The 25,741-nt window shown below is 31.4% G+C and overlaps 1 protein-coding gene across 5 annotated transcripts in view; it reads left to right on the top strand.

The window, feature by feature from the left end:
- The window catches only part of dom (domino helicase), a 220,359-nt gene that overhangs the window by 180,842 nt on the left and 13,776 nt on the right, over nucleotides 1-25,741 (top strand). For all 5 annotated transcript variants that reach the window (XM_085813136.1, XM_085813138.1, XM_085813137.1 and 2 more), the window contains 6 exons: nucleotides 2,335-2,596; nucleotides 5,024-5,124; nucleotides 6,589-6,837; nucleotides 11,500-11,688; nucleotides 13,250-13,387; nucleotides 22,026-22,205. In XM_085813136.1, coding sequence (XP_085669262.1) covers nucleotides 2,335-2,596; nucleotides 5,024-5,124; nucleotides 6,589-6,837; nucleotides 11,500-11,688; nucleotides 13,250-13,387; nucleotides 22,026-22,205 — 1,119 coding nt within the window. The remainder of the gene's footprint in view (nucleotides 1-2,334; nucleotides 2,597-5,023; nucleotides 5,125-6,588; nucleotides 6,838-11,499; nucleotides 11,689-13,249; nucleotides 13,388-22,025; nucleotides 22,206-25,741) is intronic.

Below are 25,741 nucleotides of genomic sequence, written 5' to 3'. Positions count from 1 at the left end.
ATATATAAATATATTTATATATATCCACTCTGTTACCCGGCTCGGTGATCTCAGTTTCTTTACTCTTATATGTTTGTAAATTGTACATTTTTTGCTTTAAAAATGATTGAATTATGTTGTTCTTATCTTCTGGTTAAGGTTTTTATGCCTTTAGTAAATCTGTATGCTATATTTTTAGAATTATCAGCAATTTTAAAGTTGTTTAAGTGCCGCTAAGCCTAATAATTTTTTTGATGGCGCAATAATAAATGAAGGCATTTATTATTGCGAATTAAATCATGCTTAATCCTTTCTGGAATTTTTTCGTGGAAATAAGTGTTTTAAGATTTGCTTCGTAATTTTTAATACAGATATTTTGAGTTTTTATGTATTTTTACCTTGTTGCGAAGTGAGAATTGAATTAATTCAATGAGAAATACTCAGTCGTCTGTGAAAAACTGTTTCTTTTTTTGTTTTGTTTGCTTAATTTCTTTTATATATCATTCTAGCTTTATTAGAGTATTTGAATAAAACATGTGGCAACGATTAGATAATTCTTTTCTTTAAGTGATATAAATTTTGTCATTAAGAGTTATAATATGAACGAAATATAATACTGTTAAGTGAATCTAGCTCCAGAGTGTCGCTATAGTAAACACATACTAGAGTGAATTTTAAAGAATGCATTTATTCTATTGTGGTTTATGTGGTGTCGCCGAAGTAGATTTAATTCAATCCAATAAGTTTAAATGAAATGCAAGAAAAAATGCTATAATTTAATATTCCGTACAAGGAAGTCATGTGGTGTATACATCAGATTTTTATTGAAATATTATAGGGAGTTAAACTTGTACAACTGTGCATATGAAATTAACAACATGATATTTATATAATAAGAATGTGGAGTATAATAATGTTTAATTTTAAATTTTTGAACTAAAAATCCAAGTTTTTATTTATTTAGGTTTTAAAATAGCTATTTAGGCATAATGCATTATAAAAATTTACATGACTGCAACATATCAAAGATACCTGTTAATAAGATCTGATGCCTGTCTTTTGGACGCAAAAAAAAATTTTTTTTATATAAAGCAATAACTGAGTTGAATAAATTCAAGATTAATGTTTTCAAATACAAAGATATGCTATACTATAGAAAGGTATGCTATGTGTTGACAGCTTTTTCTGCTGTTTTCATCATCACGTTTTTTAATATATACTTGATGAGAACTGCTTCATCACTGTTCTCAGATGAATATTTTATATCTTCCACAATTTTAGCATATGTTGTACTTTCACATTTTGCTATTGAAGTGTCTCCTTCCAAGAAATGAAATGGTTCACGTTGAATCAAAATTCTTCATAGTGTTGTTGCATGCTTTGAATAGCTTGGCTAGAGCACACAAAATTGAGAAAAGAATTTACTCCCCTTCCCTCAGTATTACTCTGAGAAGTATGGGTAGACAGGAGTTGAAAATTGAAATAACAGGGCTTTCATAGAAATTGCTTTGAAATAGCTATAGGGAAATAAAATTAATTTAATTCCAAAAATGTAGGGAAATAATCCCCCCCCTCCCTGAGGGATTGGAGGTATGAAAGTTCAACTGTACTCCTATATAATAATATATTACTATGCTAGTCTGTTGTAAAGAGAAACAAATTTTAACTGTGTGACTATAATAATGATTAGTAGTTAAAAATTTGTATTATATACAAATTTTGTAATAAGTATAATATTATGGGACCTTTGGGCATTAAGGCATCATGATGTGCAAATTTAGAAACAAGGAAATATAACTTATGTCAACGTCTATCTTGAAAAATTGAATTCTGGCATTCAATTCAAAAATGCATTATTCTTGAACTGAGTCTTGCATTCAAAAATGGATTGGGTGCATGAAATCATTGTGAAATATTTGTTGAAAATCTATATAAATGCAATTCAACAGCTTTATTCCTTTTAGGCATATTTACCTATATCTTAGTTATTACTTTTTCAAACAAGATTTAGCACTATGTATAAAGGAATGCAATTTTTATTGTTCTTAAAAATAGCATGGATGTTGTACAATGTTAAATAATTTTTAGTTGTTTAGATAATTAGATTTTCGCTTGAAACTCCATCTGTTGTAGTCTTAGAATATTTGATGGGACTATTCCTTGATAATTAATTAAGCTTTTAGAGGTAGTCTTGATATTTTTATAGTTAAGTGTAAACGTTTATGAAGTCATGAGAAATTTTTTTAATATAATATTTTTATGTTAGATGCAAATTAATGTTTGTTAGCTTTTAGGATAGAGTACATTTATAGCGAAATTAGAATCTGTAGTGTAACTGTGCATTTTTTTCCTTAGAATGCTGCCATTGCAGCTGCTCTTACTAGCGCCAATCTTCGAAACCAACGAGCCACTGTAACAGCTGTAGGTGCAACAACTGCATTGGCCGTTCAAGAAATGGTGGCTGCTAGTCAAGTTCGTGGTCTAACCACGACTGCTAGTGGTACATCTACAGCTCCTGCTGTAGTATCTGTTTCTGGGCTTACGGCAGCGGCAGTACAGTTAGCTTCACAGAGACTTACAGGAACTTCACTTGCAGCTGCAACAACTGTTGCTTCAAGTATGTTTCATGCATTTAAAATGCAGCATAACATTTTTTTAAAAATTACATAATATAAAAGAAAATTTTTAATATCACATTTTTATGTTAGATGCAAATTAATGTTTGTTAGCTTTTAGGCTAGAGTACATTTATAATGAAATTGATTTCTTCTGCCGTAACTTGATCATATCACATTTTCAGCATGCCAAAACTTTTCTATCCATATCGTTTAGACCTCTTTTTCATGTCCCTATTGAAGTGAAAACTTTATTAATGTTCTGTTGTAAGTGTATTAAGATACATTTTAAAATAAAAGCTTAAACTGTGTTTATTTATTTATTTATTTATATACAGCCCGCTAAAAGTTAAGGAACAGTATGTTTTTTGTCTCTAATTTGAGAATGAAGCAACATAGAAACAAGAAATTTACAGGACATGTTCACTAAACAGTTCTTTAATGAATGTAACGTAGAATGCTTCTTAAAATCAGCACAAACATGAATTACAACAAAAAATTGCACTCTTGGCAGAGAAATCCAGTCTTGGAAAAACAGTATATCACAGTTTTTCAGGGGAAAATGTGGTGGTAACATTACAAAAATGGGTCTAATAAGAAATGTGTCCACCCATAGCTGCAATACGTTGGTGGCAGCGAGGTTCCATGCTGTCAATTAAATTGCCAGTGAGTGGAATGGGAAGCAATGACCAGAAACGGAGTAATCCATGTTCAAGCTCATCTAATGACCTTGGAAGAGGATTTTCCCTGTGTAATCCCAAAAATGCTCTATCAGATTCAGGTCTGGGGATTGAGCTGGCCATTCCATCCTCTCCATACCATGACCCTCAAGATATTCTTCAGCAACCTGTGCTCAGTTTGGTCACTCATTGTTGTCCATCAGAAGAAATTCGGGACCAATAACAGCAGCATATCAGCAGGCATATTGATCAAGGATCTTGTCTCGATATCTCACACCGGTCAAAGTTCCTCCTTGGAACACAAGCAGGTCAGTGTGACCACCGAGAGAGATCCCAGCTCAAACTATTATTCCACCACCTCTGTAACTGTGTCTTTTCACAATGTGGGATTGGTTGTATCTTTTGTGTTGTTGACTCCAGATCAGCTTACCACCTGAATCGCTCTCTAATGTGAACCTGGACTCGTTTGTGAAGAGAACAGTTGCCCATTGTTAACTGGTCCAGGAACGATGGGCAACACAAACGGGCATCTCTGTGTCTTCGGATCAAGGGAACATAAACTACTGGTTGTCTTGCATGCAGACCTGTATTGTGCAGGCGTCTGCACACTATAGTAGCTGAGATTCTTGTTCCTGTTGCCCCTAAATGATCTGCCATGCCTGAGGCACAATAATGTTACTCCTCCTTCGGGCCAAAAGAGCTAAATAACGCAGGTGTTGTAACTGTATGTCTGTTTGGAACATGCCTTCTAGACACAGAATCCTCAGATTCAAACTGATTCCATAGTCGGTGGACCACACTTCGAGAGACACTGAGATGTCTAGCAGCATCAGCATCTGTGTTCTCAGGTCAAGAGGACACAAACTACTAGTCGTCATGCATACAGACCGGTATTATGCAGATGTCTGCACACTATAGTAGCTGAGATTCTTGTTCCTGTTGCCACTAAATGATTTGCCATGAGCTGAGACAGTAATGTTACTCCTGTTTTGGTCCAAAAGAGCTAAATAATGGTCTCCTGCAAGTGTTGTAACTCTAGGTCTGCCTGGAATATGTCTTCTAGATGCAGAATCCCTGAATTCGAACTGACTCCATGAACCACACTGCGAGAGACATTGAGACATCTAGCAGCATCAGCTTGTGACATCCTCATTTCCATCCGACCTATCGCTTTCCACTTCAACGAATCGGGCTGACTTCTTCTGGACATTGGTAGAAGCTGCTGGATATTGTCCACGAAAGTGTAATAACAACTGAAGATTGCACATGAACAAAAATTACAATTTTTGCATTTTTTCTCCAACACCTATATAAGCATTCATTTCTGTAAAATAAGCTAGTATAAGTGGTAGCTATTGTTTTTACATATATTTTCTTAAACTTCATTACTGTCACATATGTGAACTGTGGTTTTAAATGTTACTGACATTTTTGTAATGGTGAGCTTTAGAAAACATGCTGTCCCTTAACTTTTGGAGGTCATGTATATATCATACACTTTGCCTTGTTTTTATTATTATTGTTATTTCATAATTAATATGTGTCTATTGTGTATCATTTTAATCACCTTTTATTATATGTAATATGTATAATATGCAATAGTATCATTCATTTCTATTCGTCCTTAAGCAATAAAATATAATCTGGTGAACTTTTTTGCAATATCTAAAAATTGCAGTATATATATATATACAGTTTTGTATTTTTATTTTAATATTAATTATAATGATATTTTTTTTTCCTCTGTAGCTGCAGTTAATCAGTTGAGTCCCCAAATGTCAGCTGCACAAAGAAACATCACTCAACAACAAATACAAGCAATAAGACAGAATGCTATGATAAGACAACGAGTATGTTTGCATTACTTATTTTTTAGGAATAAAATTTTATTTGCATGTTTTGATACTTCTACAGAATGCTTATTTTTCTTCTTACTAAACTGTTATTTCATGCCATACAAAAGCATTTCATCCATTTCTTGATAAGAAAGAGATGAAAGATTTTTGTGTTACTGTATTCAGAAAGAGATGAAAGATTTTTATGTTATATGAGAAATTTTTTTTTTTTTTTTACTGTTGGATTAGTCAAAGTACATTATGCGATTATCTGCTGTGTACATTATGTGATCATTCTCACTAGTCTGATGTCATATAACCCCCTCCCCTTAGTCTGGACCAATGGGTGTCATAAAAAAAGAAAATCTAAAAACTTCAGTTTATATTTCAAACAAAAATTTACCATTTAAAAATCATAGAAAAAAATTTAATATGCTGTATGATTTTAGTATTAAAATCCCAAACATTAAAAAAAAATTAATTAAACAGCTAATATAGCGTACTAGTTTAAAAGTAAATTTCCGAAATTTTTAAGAAACAGAACATAAAATCATGTGAGCAAGATGTTCAGGATAGCAATGTCAAATGTAGGGGGGAGGATATTACTGTGATTAAATGCCACTGGAGACATTTGAATTTTTAATAAAGAAAAAAAATGTGATTGATAATTAAAATGTCGGTGCACCTTTTTTCACTAGATTTTGCATATGTGAGAACTACAACAAAGATTTCATGTTTGTGAGATAATTTATTTTGTTAGGATACAGTGTTTGTGCAGTGACTAAAATACCTTTTTGAGTTGTGTACATATAACTTTTATCATTTTGCAACTTCAGTGCATAATTGTTGGTAATAGTGCATTTTTGTAAGTGTAGAGCAGCTAGAAAGCATAGTGAAAAATGAAAAATTGCTCCATGAATATTGATAGAACTAACATATGATTAACTAACAGTGAAGACGTTTATATATATATATAAATTGCATGAGGTTTAATGGATTTGCAACTGGTTGCTATCTCCATATAAAAGGAGTGTAATAAACATGTAGAAAATTTTATAATAATCTGAAGGTAGTGTGATATTGTAGTACATTAGAGATTAAAAATTAATGTTTTGAGTTCCACCTTGTGTTGTTCATGTGCTTTTACCAAAACTGTCGTAGTAATCTAAAGTGGATAGATGCTTCAAAGCTTTTTTATAATTAACAGTTTAATTCTTTAGTGTATTATTCAGTATAAAAGGAAAGAAATGAAATAGGGAAATTAATGTATAATAATAGCAATAATAATGAAATATGAGTGTTACTAAAGACAAGAAAGATAAGAATTGTATTAAATTTTTTTCGGAAAAGTAATTCTGCACTTAGAGTTTTTACTTCTTCCTTTCATTATATCTTTAAATCACACCATGTAGATGTTTAAAAATTTTAGGAACATTCTGTAGTCCATTGAATAACTTAAACATATTTTATCATAACTAGGAGCAACAACAAACCCTGAAACAACAGCAGCAGCATTTGAAACGATTGCAGACTGTTCAACAGCAGGCATCTCAACAATCTGCAAAGATAGCTGTTGGTTCAGGGCAAACATTGACAGTTGCTACAGCTGCTCAGCAGCGAGTGTCACAACAGCAAGTAGCTATGAAGCAGTCTGTTGGTAGGCCTATGACAGAAGCAGAAATGACCCAGTTCGTGAAACGTCAGCAAATACAGCAAAAACAAGCCCAGGTAATTCATGTGAATAGTTTGATTTTTTTTAATTTCATTTATTTTATAATTATGACAATGCAAATTTATTATTGGAAATGTTCTGAGTGAGTCTTTAAATAGACTTCTGTGTAAGAAAGAATATGTTGTAAGTGCAGCTCACCAAAATTTGAAGAGTGTCTCATTGCGTTCATTATGATAAACTAATAAAAGTTCAGCAAAATAGACCAATTGAAATTGAGCATATTATTTAGTTCTAAAAATATGTTTTGTCCATTGAGTATTATTCTAAAAGCAGTGTTCAGATTTGCTTTAAAAAGTAAGTAAATAAATAAAGACAGCTAAGATCTGATTTTTTAGTAGGTTACATTAAAATAACCAATATCATGTATTAGAGTTTTCACATGGGCTTGAAAACTAGCTGTGTTCCTTCACGGGGGGGGCTCTTTGAACAGCAGTTAAGGAGAGGGGGAAAGAAATAATAGCATCTAGTCGTGAGTATGAGGTGATTGGTGCCCTTTTGTCCGCAGAAAGTAAAACAGTCTATATTGCCTTGTAACGCAGTTCAAAGTCCCAGGCATTCGAGTGTGGAAAGTGTTTTAATTGCTCTTCCCCTTGCAGATTACTGCAATTTCCTCAGTCTGTTTCCTACTAAAAAATAAATTTAGGGAATTGGTAAATGGTATAATATGTGAATCCCAATATACAGTTATCATAGTATATTTGCTGATGTACTTCAAAACACGAACACTTTTTCTAATAACTATAACTTTGGCCTTATTATTTTGTTTCATCGGATTAGGGCAAAGAATACTAGGACTGTCTGTTTAAGGCATGGGTTGCTTTCATAGAGGATTTTCTGAGAGAAATTGACACATATTCACGTTATTTATAGATATAAATAACGTGAATATGACCCATGTCAAACTATCAGTGGTCAACAATCTTATGTCTCAAACATTAAATGGCATTTCAAACATAACAGAAATCCAAACTTTTATTCAAATGAAATGTAGGCAGCAATCATTGAATGAATGTTTTTAAAAATAATATTAAAATTAACTTTTATCACATGAAAAAATGGATTAGTTACACTGCCTTTGCATACACAGTTAAAAAAAAACTGGTGTAAAATGAAATAAAAACATATTAAAAGAATTAAATTAAGAAACATTTCAAGCGCAAATATAAAACCACATTCAAAATAGTGAAGTTTACAGGAGGTAAAGGAAAATTCTGAATTTGTAAATGCCTTCAACTTTTTAAAAATCATTCCTTACTGGTTTTTTTTTTTAATATATATATATATATAATATATATAAATTGTTCGATTTTGATGAAGAATTCTGATAGCTATGTTATTTTTATTTCTTATTTCAGTAAAGTAAGTTATATTTCTAAGGACATTTCCAAGTAAATGAAATTCCCCCCCCCCCATTAGAATTTATTTCAGGACTCAAAGTAGTTCGGTGTAGTTTGCTATGGCCCTTATAAGTTTTTAGTAATTATCAGAAATTAATATTTTTCTATTGTAGAGTCATTAGGTTAATTTGAAGCAGGAAATGTGAAAAATATGCAATGCCCTCGCCAGGACTCAAAGTTGGAGCTCTCGAATATGTGCCGAGTATGCTAAACCCAGAAGGCATGCAGAAAGGAGGGGGGAAATTACCAAACATTCTTATAATAAAACAAAAATCTTATTCTGATTTCACAGAAAATCTATATATATATATATATATATATATTAATTTTGATAATGGAAGCATGCATTTAAATGTTTTAAAATAGTACCAGCTGATCAGTGATGGTATTTGCAACAGTCATGAAAGAATATGTGAAAAGGCAGATGTGTGAGAATGAAATAACAACAACAACAACTTATTTCTTTTTCTCAACAAAATGTTTCATATAAAAAATCAAACTTGTATGTGTTCAAATGACAGATAATTTCCGCTTACCCTTTAATGGTCTGTAACAAAAGACCATTAAAGGTGCACTATCTGGGGTGATGTAAAATAGTCTTTAAGCCTAAAATGCTAGATTTCATACCCCTGCGACTCACAAGAGAGTGTGCTTAGCCCAAGTGCACATGCAACTTACTCAGAACATACATGTCTTTTAGGCGTGTCAAAAGGTTAAAATTCTGAAATATCCAAGTTGTTGTTTAATAAGACAGATTACAAAACTCATCAAATTTGGCATCTTTGCTTCTCTTGTAATTAAAAGAAAAATATTGGTATTTAATGAAATAGAGCTTTGGTATTTAGATTGAGAATTTAAAGTGATTAAAATTTCAATTAATTTGAATGAATTGAGCATCCTGAAATCAGTATAGCCTAGTAACAGTAGTTATTGCTGCCACCCTTGGTAATAATAAGTACTGTTACTAGGTTGTGCATAGAGTGAAAAAGACTGTATGGTAGCAATTTAGAATATTGCTGTCCATGAGGCTTCATTTCTTTTCAGAGTTTATGTATCACAGAAGTAAAACATGCTTTCTGTTAAAGGAAGGTGGCATGCTATCACTCAGTGTTTTGTTGATAGGTAGTTCCACAGAAACATTGTAGATGTGCCCACCATAAATTGTAATATTCTGCAGTAGATCAAAGTATCAGGTATGTCTATTAGATGTTAGTCTAGCTCATTCCAATGATAATTTATGCTAGAGCTCCAGAAGCTTGAGCCAGTATGATGATGAATAATGCAAGAAGAAAAATCATCCTCATGCAGCCAGATATATTTGCAGCATTATGGTGTATGAAAATAATATCATGCCAGCACAACTTTTTGTTTTCAGTTTGTAGATGTTCCCAATTCCATTGTAGTGTTTCATTGTAGCCTCAGACATTTGTGCTATACTATTAATTATAGGTGATACAGTGGTTGCCTTGCAAACACTCCATGATGCTGCAGGTGATGTTATGACATATATTTATATACAATAAAACCTTGACTGTCTGGAAAGCTCAGGAAATGCCAAATTCCAGATATTTGAGTGTATGAAAAATGCAGTTGATGGTAGGAAAATCAAATGAATGGGAGAAAAATTATTAAAAGAGTTATTTTATTTGCTATCAACTTGAATATCTAGCACCTCCATTCAAATTATGTTAGATTTCATGAGAAAAAAGGCATTACAGACAAAAATCCAGTTAGCCAGAAGTAAAACTTCATGTTCAATTACAAAATTCCATCAGCCATGAAAATTGTCAAAGAGCTTGCCAAACTTGTGCCAGTTAATCTGGCAGAGGTTTGAAGGAACAGTTCAGTCTTAATTTAGAAGATAATCAAAGTGTCTAAGTTACGGGCACAGCATATAAAAACTTGCATAACTTGTCATAATTTTTCACATTGCATAGCGTTTATCTGTTTTTACATGAATCACACTTTTTATGCCAGGATTCTGTTAATTTTGAATATGCTGTGTTGCATGCTGTTCGCTTGAAGAGAAGTCCAAAATTTTACTACTTTTTTCAAAATATGATTGAAAAAAGATAAACAGCCATTAACTTGTTTTTTACAAAATCTGTACTGACTGATCAAGAATTAATTGGATTTATATAAAAATGAAGTGTTACGTCATGCTTATCCATTATTGTTGCTAAATTGTACTGTTTTGCGACAGATTTAGTTGATTCAAATCATGTTTCTATTCATGCTGTATAACGGTGTTATGAATCTCTTATTTGCTTAATTTTTACCTTTTAAAAATAAAAATTTATAAAATTCAAAAATATTCCATTATTTTGGGCTTTCCAGTTCATTGAATATCAGATATTTGGGCATGTACTGTATTTGCTACTAATTTTTGTGTATATTATGTTATGTGGTTATGTGATCTACATAAGCCATATACACAGAGATTTCTGTCTCCTCAGGCATTGATGTGTCAGGGTCATTGTAATAGATTGCCATCTTCGCTGTGCCTCCTTAGCATATCAGTTCCATGTTTGCATGACAGTGGTTAGATTTATGCAACAAAAAGTAGAAATCCTAATCTACATTCATAATTTGCTAAAATGCCTCACTGATTAAATGCATATTAACTTCAATTTCATTTTCTTACACAAAGCTTATTAACATTATTCTTCTGGAAATTTGCAACATTGTTATTATTGGTTACTGTAATTTCTGGCTGTAGCATAAATAGCATCTGTATAAATTTAAAATGATTCTATTCCAAATATATGATTGAAAACATTATGGCATTTTTGATACATAATATTTTCTTGGTAAGTAGTGAAGATAATGCACATACATTAAGATATATATATAAAAAGAAATCATGTAAATCATAAGGATATGTATAATCAGAACCTCTAGGAATTTATCGTAAAAAATCAAAGAATAACCCGCCTTTTTTTGTGGTGGTGGTTTGTGTGTGAAGTAAAACTCAAACTTTGAGAAAATGAAGTGTAATCAATTTCATTATTATACTTATCCTGTTCAGGAGCGGGTTCTGTGTGCAACAAGGATTTATTAATATATGACATTTTTTAGTTAAAATAAGTGGAAGTGCTAAATGCTTTTGTATATGAATATATTAAAGCATATTTTAGATGTATCACTTCTGTGCATGTTACTAAGTTTACCATTTGGTCAGTTTTTCAATAATGAATGTAATTCCTTTATTTACTGAAATTGTAATTACTAATAAGTTAACCTAAAATGTTCATTCATTAGTTGGCCACAGCTCAGTTATTATCTCAAGCTCAGTTACAGCAAGTTCAACCTCAACAAGTTTCTATAACCGGTGGAACAGCTACGTTAGTCAAGACAGTTTCTGCTCCTTTAAGTGGAACTTCTTCAGTAGCAATTCCTGTGTCTGCAGTTACAATGGGTGGAGTTAATATCAATGTCAGCTTACCACAGGTAGTTTTTAATAGTTATAATATTAGAAAGTTAAAAAATTGTGAAGAATGCATTTCAGTAGATTGTGATATTTTCTTTCTAGATAAAATTGTTAATAATAAAAATAATTATTTATATTTAAAACTTACCATTTCTTTTGCATTGAGAGATAATTTAGGAGTACCGGAATCTTTAAATTGAAGGTATTATTTTTAGTATTTTTAAATTTCTTTTTTATTTACTAATTTAAAATTTGGCCCCCAAAAAAAGTAATATGGCAGTTTTTCATATACAAAGCAGACAAAACATTGCTTAGCTGAAAGTTAATCAAATACTGGATTTCAAAGCAATGCAGAATATTAGCATAGAATCAGGAGTTGAAAACCCAGTCATTCAGAGCTGTTTACTGATATTTTTTCATTATTTCTTAATTCAGAAGTAAATACATATTTTATAATGAAAACAATGTTCTTTGTATGTTGTGAGCAAAAATAATGTATTGTGAAAGTTATGCAAATGATATGAAATCTGTTTAGCAAATAGTATTGGAACATAAGTTGTTCATAAATGTTGTTCGAAACTTTCATGATCATTCATTACTCATTATTTAAAATGGAATGTGTAAACATATTTGAATTCATATAAGAGAAATTCAGTAATGCAAAATGTGTAGGTGTGCTAATTTAATTCTTGGAATACATCTTTAAAAAATACACATGTTGAACTAGTGGATACTGTCGTTTTCAAAGTGTTCCCCTTCTGTGTTTGTATGCTAACTTTGACTGTTTCCACTTATGATAGCATGCCTGGGCTACCATTTTTCCAGAATGTTTTGGAATACATGTTGTCTCTCATTCTGTAGGCTATCAGTCTAATCCCAAAATTAAAAATTTTTTAACTTTTAATTTTGGGTTTAGTCAAAAATCTCAAAAATTTTACAATTCATGTAAATATGCAGAGTTATCTAATTAGGCAAAAGTGTTTTTTTTTGGGGGGGGACAAAATTTTTTCTCTGAAAGAGAGAAAAGAGTAGAGATTTTCTAAAGATGTTTCTCATGCCCATTTCTTTATTACCTTGTTTCTGTATTAAGCTTTAATTCTTCAGCTATCATTATTATGTTTAATTATTTGTTACATTTTATTACATATAGCATTTTATTAATGTTAAATCTTTGTTTGGGATTGTCCATATTCAGGGTCATCATCATATCTGGCTCATCTTTGCTCTTTGCTTTTTTATAGCATATTCAAGATTTACCAGCTCTAACATTAATGAAGTTAATAAGATCTAATAAATTCTATTCACCCATTTTTAACAATATCTATTGCTTTCCCAACAGCGACCAAACATGTTCATTTATGGAAGCTACTTGAAACTTAGCTGTACTCTAAGATTTTATTTGTGCATCTGATTGTCAAAAATAATTGTCTTGGTTTATTCGAATAAAAAATAGTTTCTAAAATGGTTTTTACACCCTTAGTTCAGATAAAAAGTGTTTTAGTGCACTAAAGTGTGTATTTTTATATTAATGTGTGTATGATATCTGTAGTTTATTTTTTGTGATTTTTTTACTGAATACAGGGGAAAAGTGCAGTCCAGACAAAAGGAGCAACTACTATTACAAATCAACAACTAAGGCAGTTTCAATTGCATCAGCAACTCTTAAATCAAGCTCGAAAAGGCAATAAAGTTGCTGCTAATTTGACTCAATTGGCAAAGGTATTGTCCTGTTTAATTTTTCTATGGCCCCTTTTTAATTGCTGATAACCTCCATACTATACATTTTATTATTTAAGGGCATGATGATTTCAAAATATTATTGAAAAAATTATATATTAATTCAATGTGTTATGAATTACCATATATCATAATATGTTAAAGTTATATACAGTACAAAGTCCGAAATCCGGACTTGCTGAGATTTTGGTGATTCCGGATTTGGGATTTTTCCGGATATTAGATCATCAATTTAAATCTGATAAGATGGCATGCAGAAATTATACAATTAAAAATATGAAATCGTAATTTATGAAATAAAGAACAATTACGATTTAAAGGGTATCAAAATTTACAAAAAAAAAAGGATTAATAGTTATTTGTTTACTTTATTAAACATTTCTTCCAATGTAAGTTGTTTAAGTTGCTTCCAGAAAAAATTTAAAAAGTTCTCTCTCTCTCTCTTTTTTTTTTTTTTTTTTTTTTTTTTTTTTTCACATACAGTCGACTTTCTATCCTTGCATAATTTTGAGATGGATATGCCATTATCCATTTTCTAGAGCAATTCCACTTTTTGTTTAATAGACATCGAAACATGATTCCGCTTTGTAGATCCTTTGGCAGCCTCAGAATTGGAAACTCTTTTCGACATAATCAAAAGTTCTAGCTTAATTTTTATAAAATTACCGTAATAATAACAGTCTGCAAGAAATAATGAGCCGGATCAAATTAGAAGGTCAGGGAGCAGCACAGTCTGCTACATTAATTCAGATGCCTTAGAATCAGTAGAGATAATTTTATCCTACCTTAATAGCATCTGTTATACATTATTGGCTGTGCATCACAAGATTGGCGACGAAAGCCAAGTTGTTTCGCTAAATTTTGTGTTGCTCCTATTGTGTACTGAATTAAGCCTGAACTGTATTAGTTTAGTTATTTACTATACCTACATTTATTTCTAGCACATGCTTCAAACTAATCCGAGTCCTGAATAAATAAACTCCCACATATACTTAAGGCTTTATCTAGGGCCGGTGCTCGATACCGCCTGGTGTTGTCTCCACGGGTCCTAAATTCTGCTACAAAGCACTTTCCTAAGTTCTAAATTTTCACCCTGCCTAAACTTTGGATCCCAATGCTTTCCCTAAATCATAAAAACTTCGCATCGCTTTATCTTGCCGTTCTGTGCTTCCCTGAATTCTGTCGCCACTTCTGGGTTTATGGTGAATAACATATCAGTTATTCTTAATTAAAATAAGACTGAATGTAATCTTTTAGCATATGGAAAGAAATTTTTGTTGAATTTTTCTTCATCAACATTTCTTAGAGCATTTAAAAATCTAAAATCATCACGAAGCATAATGTTAACATAAAAGATTGTTGTTATTCAATTACTAATATAAAAAAAAGTTTAGACATCACTGCATGAGTAATTACTGAAGCTGTCATGTATTGATAAACATGCGGTGATGAAAGCAAAATATAATGAATAATGACTTGCCAGGTCAGCGTCAGGGTTATAAAATATGGTTTGAGATGTATGCCAAGCAGATATTCTTGAAGCCAAGTTATTAATCTCACAAATTTATGCTTACTTGATTTTTTTTCCATAATGAGGTATTTTATTTAGTGCCTAAGTGATATTAAGAATCGGAATTTTTAAGTGAAAATCTCCACACATTTTATTATGGAAGGAAAAATCGGATGCGCATGTGTAAAGCATACAATTTTTGGGGGGGGTCGGATTTTAGATCATTCCAGATAATAGACATCCGGAAAACCATAGAGTTTACTTTTATACTTATTTATATCTGTATTGAAGAACTCTCATTGAAGTTTGAATTATACGCCAAAATATATGGAATTTACCACTTTGCGCTAAATTCAAATCCATATTAAATGTACAGTATCTAAAAATTATTAAAGGAAGGTATTTATTTATATCTTAAATTAAGTTGTTGGCTGTGTAAATCTGTACATTCTTATGCCAAATTCCATATTGCATAGGAGATAAAATTGTAAGTTAATTTCTAAATTATACTATAAAAATGAGTTTTTGGTTGTCAGAACGTTATAATTAGGATGTGAAGAGAGAATATGTTTTATTTTCAAAAACAAAGCACATTCCACTGAAGATTGTTAGCTATTTCATCTAGATAATATACAGTACAAAGTCTGAGATCCGGAGACGTCCAATATCCAGAATGATCTAAAATTCTTACCTTAAAACTGCCAACAACATTTTTTTTAAAATGCTTTATGCATGCGCATTTGATCTTTACTCTGCAGATAAAGCATGTGGAATGTACTGCAAACTACCTTGGCAACCTCTTTAGAAAAGGTTCCAACTCTTGTCAAAGATTCCAAAGCAAGACTGTAATTGGAAATTTTATTACGAAAATCGTTTTCGACATTTTCGTAATCAGAAAAAATACACAACTTTGAGCATTTAAAGGAGTAAAGAGTTTCCCTTTATATATTTTTCAAATAAAAGAACACTGATGACACAAGTGTTTATGAATAATTGGTTTGAAAATCGGTTCATACCCGAGGCTCGACAGAATTCGGTTGGTTTACCTGATAACATGAAAATCGTCCCGATTGTAGACAGTTGTTCGGCTCATACTTCACTCAAAATTTTAATGAGAGATAATTTATCCATATTAGTCTTTTGTGCAACTTGTACGTCAGTCATTCAGCCTATAGATATCAGAATAGTGCGTGTGCTTAAATGGAAATACAAAGTAGAATTTTTTAAATCATGTTATTTTTTTTTTTTTTTTTTTTTTTTTTTTTTTTTTTTTTTTTTTTTTAATATTTTAGCGTAAAATCTGCTTTGTGGGAAGATGTGTCTCCAGGTACTTTAAAAAATGTTTGCCATAATTTATGGCCAGCTAGCATATTTCATAGTGAGGTTGATAAATATGGTAGTCGCAAATCTGAATTTCAGATTTGCAAACCAAAGGTTAAATTTTCCAGTTAATTGAATTTTTAAAGAAATGTGAAGAAGCGGTAATAAATGAAGATGATATAACAGAAGTTTTTCATTGAGATGACATATCCCCAATTATCAATCAATTAACGGACCGCAGTATGGTTCTAGATTCAGAAAATACCACTACCAATAATGAAGAAAGTGACAGAGAGGTTATTGAAAATGAAAAAATTTCAATTGGCAAATTAGTCGGAATTCTCGACACAGCAATTACAGAACTTTGAACAGTGAAACTTTGTAATTGAATAAGAAATTATGTCTGTCTACAGAATTAAAGAGAAACTATTAGCACAAAAAAAGCAACTTAAACAATTTACATTGAAAGAAATGTTTAATAAAGTAAACAGATAAATATTAAGCTGCTGCCATTTTTTTTCCCCTAATTTTGTTGTTCATGAGATCATAAGTGCTTCATTATATTGTAAATCACGATTTCATATTTTTAATTTTTATAATTTCTACATCCATTCGTACAGGCATTAAACTGATGATCTAATATCTGGAATCGCCGAAGTCCCAACGAGTCCGGATTTCAGACTTTGTACTGTACTTAGGTTTTCAAGAATCTGGTAAATTAATTTTAAATGAAGGTTATATGACATGTAAATTGACCTGCTATATCTAGTGGATTTAACCTGGTATGGAACAAAATTCTGTGTTTAGTTTTTAGGATCTGTGTAAATAGAAATTAATTTCATTGTTGTATTTTTGAAAAAAATATGTTTTGCATTTTGATTTATCAAAATTAAAATACAGTACCTAGTCTGAAATCCGGATTTGTCGGAACCTAGGCGATTCCGGATTTGGGATTTTTCCAGATATTAGATCACCAGCTTAAATCTAGTAAAGAAGGCATGTAGAAGTTATCAAAATAAAAATATGAAATTGTGATTTATGAAATAATGAAGCATTTATGATCTAATGGGTATCAAAATTTACAAAAAAAGAAAAAGGGAAGGGAAAAAAGCTTAATATTTATTTGTGTACTTTATTAAACATATCTTTGAATGTAAATTGTTAAAGTTGCTTTTTTTTTTTGTGGCAGTATCTTTCTCTTCAATTCTATAGACAGACATAATTTCTTATTCAGTTATATAGTTCCACTGTTCAAGTCCCGTAGTTGCTGTGTCGAGAATTCTGACTAACTTCTCAAGCGAAATTTTTGCATTTTCAGTAACCTTTGAGTCACTTTCTTCACTATCGGTAGTGGTATTTTTTGGATTTAGAAACACATTGCTGATTTCGCCATATGTTAATTTATTGGTAATTGGAGCATTGTCATTGCAGTGAAAAACTTCTCTTATATCATCTCCATTTGTTACTGCTTCTCTACATTTCTTAACAAAATCCATTAATTGGAAAATTTCACCTGTGGTTTGTGATATCTGAAAGCCTTCAAATTCATGGCAGTCATCTTCATCTCCTCACCATAAAATATAGTAGCTGGCTATAAATTTTACGTCAAGCATTTTTTAAAGTATCTGAAGGCACATTCTCCCACGATCTTGCAATGCTCCACACAGCAGATTTTATGCTAAAATATTTCAAAAACTCTTTGAGTAGCTTTTCAGTTAGTTATTCAAGAAATTTTACAGGGATTTTAAGAATGCTACTTTATATTTTCATTTCAGCATGTGCACTATTCCAATATCAAAAGGTGAAATGATGGACAGACAATTTGGAGGAAAGAATTATACAGATACCTTATCTTTCATTAAAAATTTAATTGAAATATGAGTTGAACAGTTATCTGTAATCTGTGCAATTTTGGAGTCGTCAGGTAAACCAACCTAATTCAAATTTTCTGAGCCTCGAGTATGAAATGATTATCAAACCAGTCATACATTAACGCATGTGTCATCTGTACTGTTTTATTTGCATGATATATAAAGCGGAAATCTTAACTCCTTTAAATACTCAAGGTCATGTATTTTTTTGGAATTTTTGTGTAGAGGTTGCCAAAGTATTTCGTGGTACATATTGTCAGAAAAGACGTTTTATCAGCATTGTAAATTTGTCTTGGAGATAACATTTCACTATTAATGAGTTCATTGACTTCATCTGCAAGTAGTTTAGCAGCATCAATATCAGCTGAAGCTTTTTCACCTGAAATTTTTAATTCCATTATACCATGGCAATTTGTAAATTTGGTTAACCAACCTGTTGAATATGCGCACTCTGTTTTTTAAGTTCATTTCTTCATAAAACATTTTGGCTTAAGCCATTAGCATTGGACAAGGGAATGTCACGCCGTCGCTGCATCTCTGTCTGACCATTCAATCTTCACTCTGTCATGATCGTCATTTTAGCATATCGAATAATTTTCTATTATTCATTGCGAGTGGAGTGTCGGAATCCACAAAAAAAATTAATAAAATTTGTTTTTTCTGTTATGTCATATACAGTTGATTTTCCAACGCCATACTCTTGGCATAATTTTGAGGCGGATATACTTAAATGCATTTTTTTGCAGCAACTCCACTTTTTGTTTAATGGACATCGAAACATGCTTTTGCTTTGTAGATCCTATTGCAGCTCAAGAATTAGAAACTCTTTTCGACATAATCGAAAGTTCAGACTTTAATTTTTATAAAATTGCCGTAATTATAACACCCTGCAAAAGATAATAAGCTGGATCAAATTGGAAAGTTAAGGAATAGCGCAATCTGCTATATTAACCCTTTGACAAGCGCGATATTTTTATAATTTTTTTAAATAAAAATCTCTAGAAAGTGAATATTATGATCCTAGAGAAAAATAATATATGAATTTATAAAAATCTACTCTTGTCCATTAATCTGTGGGTGGTGGTCCCACTGTGAAACCAGCACCCGTCTAGGAAACTTGCTGAGGTAGTTAGGAGGGAACTCACATTTTTCTGTGTGCATTTTCAATAAATGACGAAATTTGTGAATTTAAAAAAAAAAAAAAAAAAAAAAAAAGTATGTAAGAATTGCATTATATGTAAATTTTTTACATTATTTTACAAATCGTCAGAAAAAATTAAAAAATAAACATTTATGTAATTTTTCTATAGCTGTGAAAACATAAGAACCTATATAATAAAGATGTTTAGATAAATGGATTAAAAAAAAAACTTGGTTTTTTTTTGGGGGGGTGACACTGTTCAAAGCATGTTTTGTCTTTTTGGTACATGCATAGACCTATATTGCACGTTTCGCACATGTATTTTGTTCTATGAGGTTTCTCCCTTGTGCTAAAAAATGTACACTGCATTTTACTGGTATATGTCCAGTCCAGCATTATTTAGTCTCTTTTCATTTGGCACATGAAATTTTTGGTTTTTTTATATTAATGGGGGGGGCTTGGTCTTTTTGGTTTAGGTACGGATCTTTTGTTCCTCATTCGTATTTCGTCCCAAAATATTTAAAATTTAAATAAAACTTATATGCGATTTCTATTTTTAATTATATCAAAATATATTGACATTATATTTAAACCACATGAAATAATTTATAAAATCACAATACTATCATAAGAAGCAAGCGTGTTGAGGTCAGAGAAAAATCTCTTGAAAAGAAAGACATTTTCACTGGGCAGGTGCATATATTGTTTAGCAATAAAATAACTCTGTGGTTTCAAAGCCCCATAACTATATCCGGGTAAAAATTAACATTCCTATTTGAAAAGCAGTAAACGCCATTGTGAAGAGCAGTGGTTTCAAGGCATGACTACTGAGCCTCTAGAGGATTGTGAGCATTGTAACACGATGCTCTAGTGGCTCAGTGATTGTGCCATGAAACCACAAAGCAAATGCCATACATATAGAGGGTTTTTTTTTTTTTTTTTTTTTTTTTTTTATATATATATATGCAGTTTAATTATTGCTATTTTTTTACTGTTTAAGGAAATTATTTTGTTTCATTGAAGCCGAATTTTAAAAGGCATCAATTTGAAGTATTGAGACCTAAAAAATCTATGATTCTGCTGTCATTTTGTGTTACTTAGAGGTAAAAGGTCAGTAATCAATTGGTTTTCAATCAAAAATTTCGGAAAGAAAGGGAGAAAAAAATTAGAAAATTAGTGGTTTCAAGGTGCGACCACCGTGCATCAAAGGGTTAACTGAAATTTTTTTAAATCAGTATAATTTTAGCCTAACTTAACAGCGTCTGCTATGTATTATTGGTTATGTAGCGTGGTGACAAAATGTTCTGTTAAATTTTGTCATGGTTCTATTGCACACTGAGAATGTATTAATTTAGTTATTTATTATACTTATGTCTAACTCTCATACATACTTAAGGCTTATCTGAGTCCTAAATAAATAAATTCCCATATTTACTCAAGCTTACTGAGAGCCAGTGCAGTCTCTGCAAATCCTTAGTTCTGCTACCAAGTGCATCCCCAAGTTCTAAATTTTTGCCACCCCTTAATTTTGGGTCCCAATGCTTTCCCTAAATTCTAAAAATTTTATCATCCCTTAATTTTTTACTCGATGCTTCTCTAAATTCAAAAATTCCATCTTCCCTAAATTCTGCCACGTGATGTGGCCATGCGATCTCTGGTGCAGTAATATTTCCTTGTCAACATTTAGTGCATTGAACTTAAATAATCAATAATCATCGCCAAACATAAGGTCAACATAAAAGGTTTCCATACTCTTTATTATTCAATTCCTAATATTAAAAAAAAAAAAAAAATGTGTAGACATCACTGCTTGAGTTATTACTCAAGTTGTCATGTGTTGATAAACATATAGTGATGAAAGCAAAATATAATGAATAATGATTCATCAGATTGCCATCAGGGATATAAAATATTAGTAGTTGTAAAATCAGCAGTCTTTCTCTGCAGAATGTTTTGGTTTGAGACTTCAATAACATATTTTATTTAGTGCAGAAGTAAAATTAAGAACATGAATTCTCCACATGTTTTCTTACGGGGGAAGGAAAATCAAATACACATGTGTGAAGCATAAAATAAATTCCTAAGAAAAATTTTTTGGATGGCTTTAAGGTCCAGATTTTAGATCATTTTGGATATTGGACATCCAGATTTCGGACTTCATACTGTATTTTATTTGTTTTTAACTGTGTTATCTTTTCTGAAATGAAATATAATAAATGAAAAGTATGTACTTTCTGCATAATAAATAGTAAATACATAATTGGTCTACTACAAAAAGAAAAAAGGAGAGACAGAACTTAATTTTTCTGGATTTGTTTTTAGAGGGGAAGTTATATGGTTAGAGTATGGTCCGATTTAGCTCGAATGCTTGTACTTCTTTTGTGCAAATAAGACTTCGAAATAGTATATTTTACCTGTGGTAAACATTGATTGCATTAAATGCTGTTTTCTCCATTTTAATGTGCTAATAAGCCATCAGAATGTAACAATTTTTATGTGGTAAAAGTGGACATGAATTAGTACAAGATGGTAGTTTCCTTAATTTACAAGAGTAAAAATATCCTGAATAGAAATATATTCCACAGTAAATACCCAGGTACTTTTTTTAAATGCGTCGATCATATTGTAAACCAACTTGGTTCCTAATTTAATTATCCTTTTTATGCAATACACGTTTTGTTAGATTGTACTGGAATATCTGAAATAACAAAGTATTTGTTTTATATTATTACTTTAAAAAATTATGTGTTTTAGGCAGAATTTTTACTTTCTTTCAAGGTTCCTACTAAGGGAAGTGGACTTCCAGCTTCTTCTCTTTCAGCATCCATGAATGCAGTTCAAATTGTTCAGCATAATCCTCAAGTGGGGACTACTCAACAGGTTAAAGGTCTTTCTGCAGCAATGACAGTACAGCAAATTCAGCAAGCAATGAAACAAATACCACCAAATTTACCAGTGGTAAGAAGAGCTTAATCAATATTATTGCTATTTTTAGTATTTTTTAAATAATTATAAACTTTTTTCAAGTAAAAGCATTATGGCAATATGTTTACTTCTTTTGGAACTGATTTTTTTCCTTGTGTCTTATTTTATATGAAAAAGCTTTGATAATTTCCTAGCTAATTACTAGTTTGCTTTCTGATTCTGTAAAAATGTTTCTGGTGCTGGCATTTAATTCCTTCTCTATCAGTTAGATACAGTCAAAAGTCATTAATACAGACTTCCATAATCCGGACCTCAGCTACAAACTTTCTGCACATGCGTCAACGCATAAGCTAAGCTAAAATTATCTATTTCTGTTAATGTTGCAGATTGTGTTGTTCCTTAATCTTCGAATTGGATCCGGCTTATTATTTTTTGTAGACTGTTAGAGCAATTTTATAAAAGTAAGCTTGAACTTTCGATTAAGTCAAATCGAGTTTCCGATGCTGGAGCTGCCAAAGGATCTACAAAGCGAAAGTATGTTTCCGATGTCCATCCAGAGTTGCCAACTCTCCCGCCAACCCGATTTACAATATATTTCTCCCGACTTTTTCTTATTCTTAAAATTTCTCACGATTTTTATGGAACTTGGCTTAATGCTTTGTTATATGAACAAAAAAAAAAAAAAAAAAGTGATTTTGGACGTCTGAAAGCAGTTGAATTTTCTCTAGCTTATATCTAAAACAAAACCTTGCGAATTAGATAACTTCTGCTTTGTGAGTGAGAGCATATATGTATCCAGAAAGGTCGTTCTCCAGTTCTCCAATGGGCATCGTGCTCCACTGCGTGTCATCTGGCATATGTTAGCCAATGAGGACAAAGCAAACTGTTATTTGGATGTTCTTTAGTTATTTCGGTCATTTTGTCCTGAGTTGTGTGAGTACACATGCCTTCGGGAAATAGTTTTAGAAATTATCATCTTTTGTTATGTCTGTGAGAAAGGTGAAATACTCGTGTACATTTCAAAAATCCTACACAGTTGACTTTCCTTCCATTATTTCCTCAAGGAAATGTAATAAATTTGCAATGTGTACTGCCTGTCATTGCGAATTTTTTATTTCGCATGGTGGAAGGGCAGATGTTTGAGAACATCTGCGTACACAAAAACACAAGGACAACATGAGTTGTTTTGAAAAAAAAACGGAAAATTAAATTTTTCTTCAGAAACAGAGGACCAAAAAGTTATTAATGCAGAATGTCTGTTCTCTGCTTTTTTGCTGGAGTACAACCTGCCACTGAATGGATCGAATCATGCTGCAGCTTTATTTAGAAAAATGTTTCCCGATAGTGAGATCGCTAAGAAATATTCAAGTGCAAGAACCAAAACAGGTGCAATTGTTAAAGAAATGAGTTTGAAAAATAAATCATCAGTTATTGATTGCAATAAAACAGCTCCGTTCTGCCTCTCTATGGATGGAAGCAATAATACCAATTCAAAACTATCCAATTGTTGTTTCTTTTTATAATCCAGAGTCTTCAGAAATTGAGTGCAGTTTACTTTCTGTCCCCACTTTAGAAGGACATTTGACAGGCTTTAATATACCACAGCTAATTATTAAAACTTTAAAAGAAAATGTAGTCCCTCTGGATTATTGCTTAGCACTTGGTGCTGATAATACAGCAGTATTGGTAGGCTTGAATACTGGTGTTGCAGGCATCTTAGGAAAATTCAGATTTGCAGATTATGAGGTGCACCTGTCACCCCTTAAATTTAGCAGCTGAAAAAAGGGAAGCTTCTTTACCAATAAATGTGGATGAACACATTGTTGATATTTATTATTATCTTGAAAGGAGTTCTAAAAAGAAGGAAAAATTGAAACAGTTCCAACAGCTGCATAACAGCAATTTACAATTAGAGAACTTGGATGAAGTTATAAAATCAGCTAGGATTGACACCCAGTGGAGTTTAATTGGAAAATTGAAAGATGTTGATGGAATTTTAAAATATAGTGAACTGTTTAGAATTATGTTGGCCATCTTGACAGTTCCCCATAGTAATGCAGAGTGTGAAAGGATTTTCAGTGTTGTTGCGAAAACGAGGACTAAATTTAGATCTAATATTCGTGATGACACATTAGAAAAACTTTTATTAGCGAAAGCAGGCCTACGTGGCAATTGCTATGAACAAAATTATGACGTTTCTTTCTTAAAGAAAGCAAAATCTGCCACTGTTTATAACATTTGTACGAAAACTGATTAAAGTTTTATTTTTCATTTTCTTAAACGATTGCAAGTAATAAAAATGTTTTTTTATGTGTAAGGTATTTTTGTGTTGCTTGCATTTAAGAATTAGTTACTATTTGAAATTAATTCATTATTAAAAACTATATTTTCATCATTTAAAGTCTTTTTAACATTGTGAAAAATCTCCCGATTTCTTAAAAAAATCTCCTGATTTTTGAGTGTCATAGGTTGGCAAGTATGTCCATCAAACAAAAAGTGGAATTGCTGCAAAAAATGGATGAAGGCATATCCTTTGTTTCTCTAACCATTCTGAAATCTGTTTATCAATTTCACGCTGCTCTGCGGGGGGGGGGGACTTCACGGCGTGCAATGAATTGGAATTTGATTTTTCAGCACTATCCGTATCTTCAGGGCAGATGTTTTTATTTTATTTGGCTTATAATTCCTTACTAAATGTAGTATTTCATCTCGATGTACTCCGCCTTTGATATGATTTAAATCAAATTCCTCGTCATTATAATTCGCTTCCGATAGTGAAGAAAGTGACACAGAGGTTATTGAAAATGAAAAAAATTTTGATTGACAAATTACTTGGTATTTTCGACACAGCAATTATAGGACTTCAACAGCGGAACTTTGTAACTGAACAAGAAATTATGTCTGTTTATAGAATTAAAGAGAAACTATTAGCACATAAAACGAAGCAACTTAAACAACTTACATTGAAAGAAATGTTTAATAAAATAAACAAATAAGTATTAAGTTTTTTTTTTTTTTTTTTATATATATATATATATACTCTTTAGATCATAATTGTTCTTTATTTCATAAATTACGTTTTCATATTTTTAATTTTATAATTTCTGCATGCCATCTTACCAGATTTAAACTGATGATCTATAATCCGGAATCGCCAAAGTCCCGACGAATCCGGATTAAAGACTTTTGACTGTATTAACTTTAAAATGCAAAATAAAATTTTTGCATTATTACCCATTGAACAAAAGTAAATCTTTTATTGAAATTTTAGATTTTTTTATTCAATTACTTAAACAGTTTCTGGTAAAAATAGCTGCAATGTGTCTGAGTATATATATATATATTAATCATTTGCTGTGTTAGTGAATTTATTTTAGATGCTTGAAAATAAGTTGAATAGGTTTAATTAAAATGAATATTTCTTTGAATTGTGTTAGACTGAATTTCATTCAATCATTCACTCATGTGAGAGGGACAAAAACAATCAGATCACATAATTCTTTTTTATTGAGAGAGGCCCTTTGAAATGTGATCCTATTTCCATGAAATCGGCAATAATTGGCTTACTT

Source organism: Stegodyphus dumicola, chromosome 3 (assembly GCF_044657685.1).
Source record: "Stegodyphus dumicola isolate Sdum_Otavi_A_Nest chromosome 3, ASM4465768v1".
NCBI classification, from domain to species: domain Eukaryota; kingdom Metazoa; phylum Arthropoda; class Arachnida; order Araneae; family Eresidae; genus Stegodyphus; species Stegodyphus dumicola.
Note: the sequence above shows the minus strand (reverse complement) of the source record. Positions and strands in the feature narration are given on the sequence as shown.